Source organism: Agelaius phoeniceus, chromosome 2, assembly GCF_051311805.1.
Source record: "Agelaius phoeniceus isolate bAgePho1 chromosome 2, bAgePho1.hap1, whole genome shotgun sequence".
Lineage (NCBI taxonomy): Eukaryota > Metazoa > Chordata > Aves > Passeriformes > Icteridae > Agelaius > Agelaius phoeniceus.
Window position 1 is genome coordinate 3,640,539 of NC_135266.1, and position 12,453 is coordinate 3,652,991.

Here is a 12,453-nt window from a genome sequence, read left to right on the forward strand (position 1 = left end):
GTGGGTGGGACAGTTTTAACTCTGGAAAGGATAAACATGAACATAAACATTAAAAACATTTTACTTTCACTAAATAACAGTCTGTACTCCTAGGGCAGTCATACAAGAGGAGACAGTCTGCTCTGAGAAACAGAATTTAATGGTGGATGTCCTCCAGACAATTCATCTTCTCTTATTTTCACTGCAGCAGCCTCAATTCCTGTTGGATTCCCAGCCTCTGGTCAGGTGCACATGAGCCTCCAACTAAATGTCATCCAGACAAATTATTATTATTATTATTATTATTATTCTACATAAACTGAGTTGCCAACACACACAGAAGGTGGAACCCTACAGTTCACTGTTTAAAATAAAGAAAACTTCACTAATGTGATCCTTCCTTACCTCCACATGCCTGAGTGCTACCTGCCATCCTGCTCAGTCCATTATTTTCCCCTACTAAACTGGATTTTTGTCAGTTTTTTCTTTACATTGAAGCTTTTCAGACATTCATGCAGGTGCACAAGGTGTGTAATTTCTGTTATCCCTCCCTTCTGCAGTGCCCCACTGAACAGTCACACACAATTCTCCAGATCTGAGCACAAATGAGATTCAAATGACAACTTCTGCCTGTGCTGGTGGGTGGTTATTTTAAAGTATAAAAGTAATCCCCCTAAATTACTTTGGGGTTTGTTGTTTTTTTTTTTTTTTTTTTGCTTTTTTGTTTTGGTTTTTTTGTTTTGTTTTAGTTTAGTTTTTTTGTCTTTTTTTTTTTTCAAATTAAAACTCTTACTCCCACCCTTTCCCTGCCAGAGAAGGAAGAGTGGACAGCAGCAGAAGGGAAGAGCTCAGTTTCAGTAATTTACCACATTTAGCTTTTGTATTTTGTTCCACATGCAAATTAAGAACAGGAGTTAATCATGTCAAACAGCAATTGTGTCAAAAGTCAAAGCTTGTTTGCCTTCAAAAGAGAAAAGGCAAATCTGGCTCCCAACTGAATGCTACAGCAAGTGACAATTTCTAGGAATTCCATAGGACTGGCTGTATTCTGTATGTAACAAAATATGCAATTAATGCAGATTTTCATGTTTGTAATATATCTAGTAACTAAATATTTGTTTCATTCCTCATTATTTTACTTAAATATTGATTTTCTGATTCAAATATTAAAGAAAAGCTCAACCTTTTCTACTCTTCTGTCTCCAGGTATTTCTCAGTTTTATACTATAAAAAAGCCCCTGTTTTTTTAATGTATTTTTCCTCCTGCATGAAAGTTATAGAAAGTCTCACTGGGGTTATAAATCATTTAAAAAAATCAGTTGTTCCCCTCTTCACAGACTAAATGTGAGAGTCAATATGGTATCAGTCAGCTGAGATAGATCTTTACACCTCCATGATTTGATTACCTGAGCATTTTGGTGGGCTGCTGCACTGAGCTTTGATTATTGAATCTTCTCGTGTACCTCTGGTTTCTCCTTAGCTTCTCATTCTGTTTCTGCCCATTTTTGAAATCTGAAACAATTCTTCGGATTTTCTCTTCAAACAGCGCTGACAACCTCAAGGTCATACTGTAAATCTGGGTAAGGAAGTGCTGTCTATTAACAACAGAGCCTTTGATCCAAGACTAATACCTGTAATATCAAAATCTGCACAGAAAGCAATAGGAAAAGCACAGGCAGTCCTCTGTATAACACCAAATAAACAGGAAATTAACATATTAAATATTTTTGTCCTATTTCTCCCCACCATCTACCCAACCAGCAGCTTTATCAAAAGTACTGATAAACAAACTGCAAAATAAGATTTATTTCATTAAGACATTGACAAACCCTCAGATAGTAACAGCTACCTTTGACTTTTTGTTTGGAGTATAAGATTTTGCATTACTGAATATCAGTCTGATATCTTTGCACAGTTCCATTGGAGTGTCATAATTCCCAGCTTCCAGGGTTTCCTTCACTGTACCAAAATCCATTGGAGTGTCTATAATATGTCTGTAATCCTATTAAAAAATATGAAAAAAAAATCTGTGAAAGTATTAAGGAAAAAAAAAAAACCTTTTGAATTTTATTTGTCATTTAGGAGTAGCTAAAGTTACACAAATGATCTTCAGCAGCAGTGGAAAGAGAAGCACCACAGCAGAAAGCAGAACTTTTGCTGAGACAGTTTGATTTAAAATCTCCTTTTCATTATCCCATGAATTTTACTGTGAGAAACAACAGATCTATTATAAAAAACAGCAAAAAAAAAGCCCCATAACACAACAACCACACAGAAAACCCCAAATCAAACCCCATCAAAACACCTCAATATCTCTTTCTCTCCCATTCTTGTTTCTTTAGAGAACCTCAAGATGTTTTTAAACCCTGAAGTGAGATCTAAACTCAAAATGTGGAGTCACCAGAAGAAGTTATGTGCCATAAAGAATTTTTTTTCCTTTAGATTAAATTTTTTGGGTTTCAGAGAAAAAAAAGAGACTGAGGGGGGAGTAAGATTGTCATGAACAGCTAAAAGAGAGGGAAAAAATCAAATTCATAGCTCAGGCTCAGTAAACAGATTTTAGACCTTCAAGATACTCATTTTAATTAAGAAAACACAGATTTTTCTAAAATAATCCCCTTACAAGGCACAGTAAGGCAGCAAGAAAAGAAGAATCTATGAAGTTTATCAAGTACAACTTACAGGATATTGATCCAAATCAACTGGCTGCCTGAAAGGTTCAGAATCCTCACACTGGAAAATTAAATTCACCAGTTCCATGCACTGCTTCTTCCAACAGTTTTCATCATAGCCACTTTTCAGGTTTTTCCCTTTTTTTAAACCCCGTCCCTTAAGGGGAAAAAAAAAAGTTAGGAAAAATATTACTTTAATACAGCAAGAAAAAATTCAACCTGATTTGGTTTATAAGGTAAAGATTGGCCAACTCACTTTTCTTCTTCTGTATGACGTTCTTGGAACACATTTTTCATCATCCTGTACAAAATAAAATCAATTATCTTAAAAGTAATCTAGGAAAAAATAGGTGATGGAGCTAAAAGTGTCATTGGATTTGAAACTGTGGTAAAATGAAATTTTCTTCTTAATTCTGTCAGTAAGACAAAAAATGAGCATAAAAAAATACAACACAGCATCTGGGAGATTTGGAAAGCAATATCCCAGATAAGGACAAGAGCTGGAGTCTGCAATCTTCAGTGGTTTGAGAAAAAGGAAAAACCACCATCAGAAATTGCAATTACAAGTTACTCAACAGCTTTGAACTTCAGTCACTAAATATTACCAGTAATGCAATTCACTGATAATAAATGACATAAAACATTCCTAAAAATTCCTAATATAGTCCATGTTGGTATTAGCTATGTAAATAACTCAGCAATTTTACCAACAATATTTGAAGGTTGCTGGTATTTTCTTACCACCATAAGTTACTGGAATTTTCCCCAAAAAACCCAGAACTCACCAGATCAGCATCATGACAATCTTGCTCATCATCTGTTGTGCTACATAATTCAAAAATATTTGTACAGTCCTGGTCACTGCAATGCAATGAAATCTCTGTTACTGGAACAGCAAAAGCAGAGCTGTTGTTGTTTTCTAAATTCAACTCAGCCACAAGCAAGTGCTCCACATAAAAGGGAAGGCAGTAACTGAGTATTAAATATAATATATATAAAAATCAGGAATCAGGATAGTATATATAATATATATAATATATATAAAAATCAGGAATATAAAAATCAGGATTAGGGATTTGAAAGGGGCCTGCCCAGCTGTAGGAAGGCTGCTCACACTCAGTTCAAAATAAACCTCTCAGTTTATTCTAACCTTTCAATTAAGTCAGACAAGCTACAACAGGAATTTCTACACAGGAGAGCACAGAAGTCACATTTTACAGGCTGAGCTATTTAACATCCTCAATCTCAAGTGACATTTTGGGACTGTAACACCAGGGAAAAAGGTAAAATGTCTCTAAGCTAAACATGTCAGTGTTTAAGGTAACACTCAGAATTAGACACCTGTCCTTCCAGGGCACTGGAAGAGTCAAAGCAGGGCTCCCCACAAAGGGATCCTGAGCTGTTTTTACTCTCCACTGCTCAGAAGCACCAGGATTCAAGCATTATTTAGATTAAAATGCCACTTACTTGATAAACTTCAGGAGCTGAGTGGTGATTTTTTTTGCAGCTCTGGCAATAGCACTCCCAGGCTCATTGAAGGTTCTGGCATTGCTTTCAATGTATCTGACTTCCCAAACCAATGCTGAAATTCTCCTTCAAATTAGAAAATATTGCACCTTTAATACTAAAGAAAAACTTCAAACCAGCAAAAATTATCATCTCTGTAATTTTCTCTCCATATTAGATTTAGATGTCCTCTGTTTGATGTCCCTTAGGGCAGTCTCAAACTTTTCCTTCACATGGAAAACCCAAGGAAGCAGAACCAGTAATGCACAGCTTTGATCATTCATTTCCCAGCTCATTATTGCTAATTCATCCTCAGGCAGTTTGTGACATAAACTCAGTTAATGCAGCTGGCCAAGTAAGCACCAGCATTTGTTATCCCTAAATCATAAAATATCACAGAAATCATCCCAAGGACTGTGGATTTCCTGGAATCTTTAAAAACACAAGCATTTTTAAAAAGCTTACATTTGATTTATTTAAAAGGAGAGGAAAGAGTAAAATTTAATCACTACTCTGAATTATCATATTTCTTCAGGAAATATCAGAAGCTGCTTGATACATAGGCCTGAGAAATGGAACACAAGTTGAGTCATATCTGAGGAACTTTTAATGCATAAATTCAAAGCACAAACAATTAAAAAGGAGTGACAAGAGCTTTGTCCAATTACATTTTTAAGGAATCCCAGATATGATGTCCCTTTCTGTTTTCCCTTAAAGACCTTGCTTTGAGGCCAACTGACCACTGAAAACAGTGCCCCCTGTAAAATGACAGTTATAAAATCTTAATAAGATTTGACAAACTGTTACAAATTGAAATTATAACTTGATAGAAATGAGTTGCCACAAACTTGTAATTTCATTTTTACAACTCATTTTCCCAATTCCTTATACCTGTGAAGCAGAGATCCCCCAAGTCTGCAGTTCTTCACCTACAGAATTTCCAATTATTTCCCAAAACATTTTATCCATCTTACACAGGAGGAGAATCACTATTAATGCCTCTTCACTGTATTTACAGACACACTGAATGCATGTCCAGATGAAGAACATACTTAAATTTATTTTCAAGCTATGGCTGACCAGCACACCCATCAAACCAGAGCTCTGTCATCATTACAGAGGAAACAGAGGGAAGAGTGTAAGATTTTATCATTTCAAATGCTGCTGTACAGATTTAACATTTCACCTCTTGTGTTTAATCTCATTTCTGAAAACACCAACAGCTTAACCTTCTTCACATTCACAGTAACTCAAGGACAGCACTTCAAAATCTGAATTTAAATAACTTCAGGGAGTTTTTTTTGCTATTTGGTGGTTTCAAAGAGTGACTTTCTCAGAGCAGGGGTGCCAGGGCTGCAGCACTGACCTGTAGAAGCGGTTGGCCAGGCGGGTGCGGATGGTGTTCAGGTCCGTGGGGTACGCGATCACCGTGCAGTACTTGGGGTACGTGCACAGGTCCACGGGGCCAGCAAAAGCTGCTGAGATGTCTGGGTAAAAACAGCAACAACAGCAACATTGAACTGCTTGACTTCATCTCTGGCCTTCAGGGCCTGAAGGAGCTGATAGCAAAGAGACAATTTCCAGGGATGGAGTGGCAGCACACAGGGAATGGCTTCAGACTGGCAGAGAGCAGGGATGGATGGGATCTTGGCAATGAGGAATTGTTCCCTGGCAGGGTGGGCAGGGCTGGGATGGAATTCCATCCCTGGATCCCTGGCAGTGCCCAAGGCCAGGCTGGACACTGGGGCTGGAGCAGCCTGGGACAGTGGGAGGTGTCCCTGCCATGGCAGGGGTGGGATGGGATGATTTTTAAGATTCTTTCCAACTCAATCCATTCCATGATTCTACAACTCTCCTGCCTTGGTTTCTCTTTTTAGCACAGGAAGTTTTGTTGTTTTCCCTTTTTCTTCCTTCTCCTTTTGATTGCCTCCCAGTGAACCAATAAACCTTTGTGAGGCAAAGCCTTGGTAACATCTTCATTTCATTCCCTCATGGCACAACACATTGCCAGAGTTATAAAGCACTATGAGGGCACTTTTGAAGTCAGCAAAGTCCATGATCCTCTTCCTGCTGATTCTTAGGATCATCCTTGACTTCTGCAATATGCCAGCACTCCACATCTCCCATTTCTGATGCCATTTCTGAGAATAATGCCCTAGAAAACTGTTTCATATCAAGATGTGGCTTCAGATTTGGAGCTGAATAAGCATATTGCAAAGAAGAAAAATTAAAAGAAAAATCAAAGAGAGATTAATATTCCTGCCCATGGCAGGAACTGGACTGGTTTTCAGGTCCCTCCCAATCCAAGCCATTCTGGGATTTTATTTCAAAGCCTGCAGGTCCATGACAAATGAACTGGGTGTTACAAAAGCCATGATGTACAAAATCATCAAGATCTCAGTACCAACACAAAGAGCTGCACAGAAAAACATTTTCTCATTCAAGTACTTTATGACAGGGAATTTTTAAAGGATGCCATGGATATTCCAGGCTGTTTATAAATGCACCATCAGGAGAAAAGCACCTGAAGCTCAGCTCCCACTCACCAAGAGTCATGAGCTGATCAATGCCACGGATAATCCGCTCACAGGCCTCATCACGGGACTTCATCCCCCACTCCCCCTCCTGGGGTTTGTACAGCAGCTTCTCCACCTCCTCCAAAGTCACAGAGACACTTGCTCCTAACTCCTCAGGCTGATCAACTACAGACAGCACATTGGGGAAGGAGTGAGAATAAGATCAATTGTTGAGCACTCGCAGTTATTAAATAATTGTGGGCTTGCAAATGACAGAAAAAATCTTGCCTTGAAGTAGAGTTTAATGCTAAGGCTGTGGGGAAAAAATTATACTAAATGGATACTAACAGCAAAATGTTTTAAATTCGGTTTTCCTGCAGTTTTGAATTAAGTTTATTACCTTTTTGAGAGCTTATTCAGTAACTACTTCCTCAGTATCTCCCAAACATTCCTCCCCACTCCCAGCTGGTACTGAAAAGTACTGGGAAAGTGAAATATTAAGAAAAACAACAAATGCCACTCTTTTTATTACAGATAATCTGGATTTGACCAGCAAACTTTATAAATTGTTGGTTTTAAACTATGTGCAGTAAGGGTTTGCTGACTAGAAATTATTTTATTTATATTCTTCTTACACCCCCTTGTATTATAGTATATTACAACAAATTCATACTTTGAAACTTGAGATGTTTTTTGAAACCTGCCATTTGGAAGTAGCAGGTTTTATTTCCTAAGTCAGAGCTACACATTTAAACTATTTTTTTAAAAAATTGTTCTGAAGATGTAAAAGGAAAAAAAATTTAAGTATATTAAAATTATTTCACTAAATCTGAATCAAAACTGTCTTTAAGACAGGAATCACCTCAGGTCCACCACCTGCATGAAACAAAGGAACTGGAAAGAGGGAGAAGCACATGAAGCTGTTTTATTAAAGGGTTTTTACCTACCATTATCAGGGACTGGTTCCATGTCCCATGGGCTCAGCTTTTCAATTTCACCATTGTCCCATCTGATTCACCAAGTAAAAAAAAAAAATACAATAATAATTTAAAGTTATTTTGACTCCAAGCATATTTAAATCTCAGCTATAAGCACATTTAAATTACAGCTATTTGTAGGTATTGACAAAATACTCTGTATAAACATGTAGAGAAACAAAGGCATTGGTTTGCAAACAGCAAAAAAGGAAACATTCTTCATAATCAATTTCAGGTTAAAACTGTGCTCCTGATTTTGGCTGTATGCAATTTACCCAATACATAAATCAATTTTATAAAGCCTGTATCAAGAAGATGAAGAAAAATAAGCTGCACATTTGGAAAAGTGAGATAACATCAGGGGGAAGATTTGAAAAAAAAAACACAAGAGATTTTTTTTGCTGATCACATCAGGAGTTGTGCAAGTCCATGGATTGAGGAAGAACAGGAAGTGAGACATTTCATGTCAGCACTTCCATTTATGAGGCAAAGGGCATTAAGACAAAGAAAATAATGAATATAAAATGAAGAAACTGAAGTTAATTAAGGTTCAAGACAAAACAAAAGCAACACAGGTGCTCTTGATAGATGTGGATATTCTGATACTGAACTATGAGGTGTGAACATCATTCTGAGATCTCTCCAAATCCCACCACAGTTGGGCAGATTTTTACATGTTTTTAAAAATACATAAAATACCAATGAATTTTGCTATTTCCAAGGTAGGAAATGTCTGAGTGGATCAGCTTCACACCTCACTGATACAGACAGGCCACAGAATGTTGTACACATGGAGTGCTGGATCTTTCCTACAGCTGGGTTAATCCTTACATTCCCAGTTTTCTTTTTGATTACAAGCACATCCCAGAAATCAACAGATCAGACTGCACTTCACCAATTTCCCTCCAGAGCTTTGCCAGCAGTTTCCTGTCAGGGCTCTCCAAATTCCTGGGTCTATTTCTGACACATGAATCATCTCAGATATTTGGTCTAATGCCTCCTGTGCATTTATTTCAAACCAACTGCAATGACCATGCTCAGAGGATTTTGTAACTAAACCCCTGCTCTGGCAAGAGCAGCTCTCCATTGCTTTGGGTTTCCCAATGCCTTAGGAAAACCTGGATCATTCAGTCAGTTTGATTTTTATCAACTAAGAGTCCTAAAGGTTGAGCTGTTCAGCTCTCCTCCCCAGTTACTGTCCAGGACTTCACAAGCTGCTGATATTCACAAATGGAATATTAATTCATCATTTTGCATGTAAGACTTTATCAAGAGTTTAGTACAGCTTAAGCCCCACTTAGCTCTGCTTAAGTTCACTTATCCAGGTAATGCAACCTCATAATAAATGAAGCTGCTTCTACACAAACACCTATTATTGTCTTGCCAATAAAATAACAAAAAAATTGAAAATTATCTTCAATTCATTTCTTTTCCATACAACAGTAACAGTGATAAACTGAAGTAAGTGTGACAAAAAGAGCAACAGACCCAGCCAAGTCACAAAACCTAAATACAGCTGTCAAACACTCCAGAAATTTTCCTAGACATATCCTAGGATTCTGCTCTAGGAGAGCCAGATAGAATAAAGTCCTTTTGGAAAAGGATCTTAAGGAACACAGCATTCCTTCCTTCAAAGCAGCTCTAGACTTTTCTGTTAAAGGCTGATGCATTAAAATATTGAAATATCCTTTAGGTCTCACAGGAGAAAGGAGCTCAGGAAATTGGCACCAGGCTTTTGCTCATGACTGCAAAGTTGATTTGGAATTGGCCAAGAAAAATCCAAAGCTCACCTGAACTTGTTCCTAAGGAACATCTGTGGTACACAACAAAACAATGGAATGGATGGAATATGGAAGGGAAGGTACCAGGCAAGAATTTCACTCTGGGGGTTACTTCAACCTTCCCACCAAAGAGAATCATTGAGAGAGAAGACAAGTAGATGAGACAGGGAACCAAACCATGTAACACAGCCTTGGCAGTGGCAGTGGACTGTCTATTAGCTATAAAATTTCACTTCTTTGTGGTGAGCACCAGGTTCAAAAGCCTTTGAGTGAAAAAGCAATTAAGAAGTTCTCCAAAAATCAAAGTGTGACTGTTAAATGTACTGTACAAGACATGGGAATTATCTAAGGGCATGATGGAAATAGGAATATTGAATGTCGCTATAGGACACAAAAGAACACACGCTCACACCGTTCTCAAGGTGAAAGAGAAAAAGGGGCCGTTTATTTTCTGACTCTAACATTTATAGTTTTCCAAAAGTGACAGTGGATTGGAGGGTGACAGTGGCACCTCTGCAATGCCACTGGTCAAACCAACAGTCCATCAACTCTCTCCTCCTCCATAAAGGAATGCAAAACAATGAGATATTTACAGAAAGTGTGTGAGAAAATTCACTACAAGAATGTCAACATCAGAAGGCTTAGAAAATCTTAAAAATCCAGGGTGACATATTGAATATTCACTGTTTGTTCTCCTTACAGTCCTCCCTTGCTGAGGGAAACCAAACCCCCAGAGTTATCCTTTAGGCACTGAAAGGAGGTGCCAGGAAGGCTGGAGAGGGACCTTCACAATGGAGTGAAGGACAAGGGGGAATGGCCTTAAGCTCTAGGAGGGAAGGGTTAGATTAGATACTCCAAAGAAATTCTTGACTCTGAGGACCTCTGTGAGGCCCTGACACAAGCTGCCCAAAGTTGTGGCTACCTCATCCCTGCAAGTGTCCAAGGCCAGGTTGTTTGGAGCTCTGAGTAACCTGGGACAGCAGAAGTTCCTGCCTATGGCAAGGGACAAGACTATCTTCAGGGTCCCCTCCAACCCAAACCATTCTGTGAATTCCAGACAGTTTGCACAGGGCAGGACAAGGTCAATGCACTGAGTCTGACCACTGAAGTCCAGAGATATCTTTGTTTACCCTTCCCCTCCTTTGTGTGAAGGCCTGTTTGTTGATATGAAAAAGGGTGCACAATGTTAAAGACCAAGTGTAAGGACTTAATGAGGCTTTAAGGACCTTGATGTCAGCAGCCACAGAGGAGATTCAGCATCCCCAAACCAACTATCAGTGCAGACCAATAATTAATGTTCACAGAAAACTGCACTGCTTGCTTTGTGGAAGGGACACACAATTACTCAGTACAGGAAATGTGAAGAGGTCAACAACTGCTTTTACCGTATTACTACTCATTAACAAGCTGCCACAAGCTATTACATATCCACACTGTGCTACAGCAGCAACTAAAGACCATTAAGAAGTGACAATACCAGGAGTAAAATCATTGAAGTGAACAATTTATACATTGCCATAGCAATGAGGCAGTTGTGTGAGAGCAAAGGCCCTCCAATAACATTGGAAATCAAATCTTTGTGTACTCACTTGACACTGTAGCACTGGAAGTGACTGTCTGGATACTGAGGCTGGTAAGGTTCCTGACCCAGCACTGTCCCAAACCACCAGGCATCGTCAATAATGGAGCGGAACCTGTCGGCTGCAGCAAACACAGACATCTGCTGAGAGCAGCATTTCACTCTGTGGCTGCCACAGGCAATCAGAAAAACTTTTGATAACTGTATTGCTTGATTCCTCTCCATAATAGAATTCTAGACTCACTGACATATAAGTCTGTTATTTAGCTTTAAAATAAAAAGGGACCAGAACAGTCTGGATGTATATTTTGGTGACTATTTACATCTACTGCAGTCCCTCCAAGGTTCCAATTTCTGACTCTTGACCCTACAAACAGCACATGCAGCAATTAGCTAAGGACACATTTGTGATTTCTGAACTGTTCAGCCCAGCACTCAGCACACACTTACAGGCCTGCCAGTTCCTCTGCCGGGCTTCGTCGTAGAACTGACGTAAGATGAGGAAGTCGATGACGTCGGGCATGTCGTGGTATCTGGATAAAGAAAATCATCACTCATTTGTGCCTCAGGGCTTTAGGAAGAAAAGGAACATATTCTTAAACACTTTTCAGGAAGCTAAAACTGCACATACCTGATGGAAAATGATTTGTCTGTGTGTTTCCCAGTGGCATGATCTATAAAGGCAAGCTTGAGGCAACACAGCGTGGGAGGACCGACCTCGTATCTGATTCCAACGATTTTTACCAATTCCTGATCCTACAGGGAACAACAAACAGCTTCAGCAAGTTTTGTCTCAGGGACCATGCACAGAACTGTTAGTTTAACATGAATTAACCAACTGTACCCACATGCAAAATACTGAAATGAGATTTGAGATTTCAATGGAAAGCAGTCTGGCAGCCTTAGGATTTAACACAGATCTCTCATTTGGCTTCCCACAGAAAATTCTGAGGACAATCTGATAATTGCACACACTTTCTCCATAGGGATACATTAGTAACCTCACAAATCCATGTTTTTCAAACAGAATAATAGAACTCCTCAGTGACAGACTCTGTTACAACCCCACAGAACCTTCAGTGTAGACCTACCCTAAGCACCACCTTTCTCCAAGGCTCCTTGTGTGGATTCAGTTCATAAATGTTATTTCTCCTCACTGCTTCAATGTAAGCTTCGTGCCCTTGTCGGAAATATATCACCTAAAAAACACCCAACCAGCCCAGACAGTGAATTCAGTTTTCCTGAATTCAGCAATTATAACAATCACAAGCACTGGAATATTTTCATCCTTGTTCCTACCTCGTCCCCCATCTGAGGGACAAAGGGGGACCTTCGCAGAGCCGTGTCTGTGATCCAAACTGGAGGGTGCCAGTCATAGGACAGCTCCAAGTTCAGGGGTTGTGCTGCAGCATCAGCCTTCACAAAATCAGACATGATGGACAT

General features: G+C 39.0%; 1 protein-coding gene across 2 annotated transcripts in view; it reads right to left on the reverse strand.

The window, feature by feature from the left end:
- BRWD1 (bromodomain and WD repeat domain containing 1) overlaps positions 1–12,453 on the reverse strand; it is a 48,622-nt gene that overhangs the window by 10,486 nt on the left and 25,683 nt on the right. For both annotated transcript variants that reach the window (XM_054653692.2, XM_054653709.2), the window contains 14 exons: positions 12,310–12,426; positions 12,102–12,209; positions 11,642–11,766; positions 11,461–11,543; positions 11,021–11,132; positions 7,621–7,682; positions 6,704–6,859; positions 5,524–5,644; positions 4,119–4,244; positions 3,437–3,512; positions 2,908–2,952; positions 2,662–2,808; positions 1,829–1,981; positions 1,386–1,555 (listed from right to left, as the gene is read on the reverse strand). In XM_054653692.2, coding sequence (XP_054509667.2) covers positions 1,386–1,555; positions 1,829–1,981; positions 2,662–2,808; positions 2,908–2,952; positions 3,437–3,512; positions 4,119–4,244; positions 5,524–5,644; positions 6,704–6,859; positions 7,621–7,682; positions 11,021–11,132; positions 11,461–11,543; positions 11,642–11,766; positions 12,102–12,209; positions 12,310–12,426 — 1,601 coding nt within the window. The remainder of the gene's footprint in view (positions 1–1,385; positions 1,556–1,828; positions 1,982–2,661; positions 2,809–2,907; positions 2,953–3,436; positions 3,513–4,118; positions 4,245–5,523; positions 5,645–6,703; positions 6,860–7,620; positions 7,683–11,020; positions 11,133–11,460; positions 11,544–11,641; positions 11,767–12,101; positions 12,210–12,309; positions 12,427–12,453) is intronic.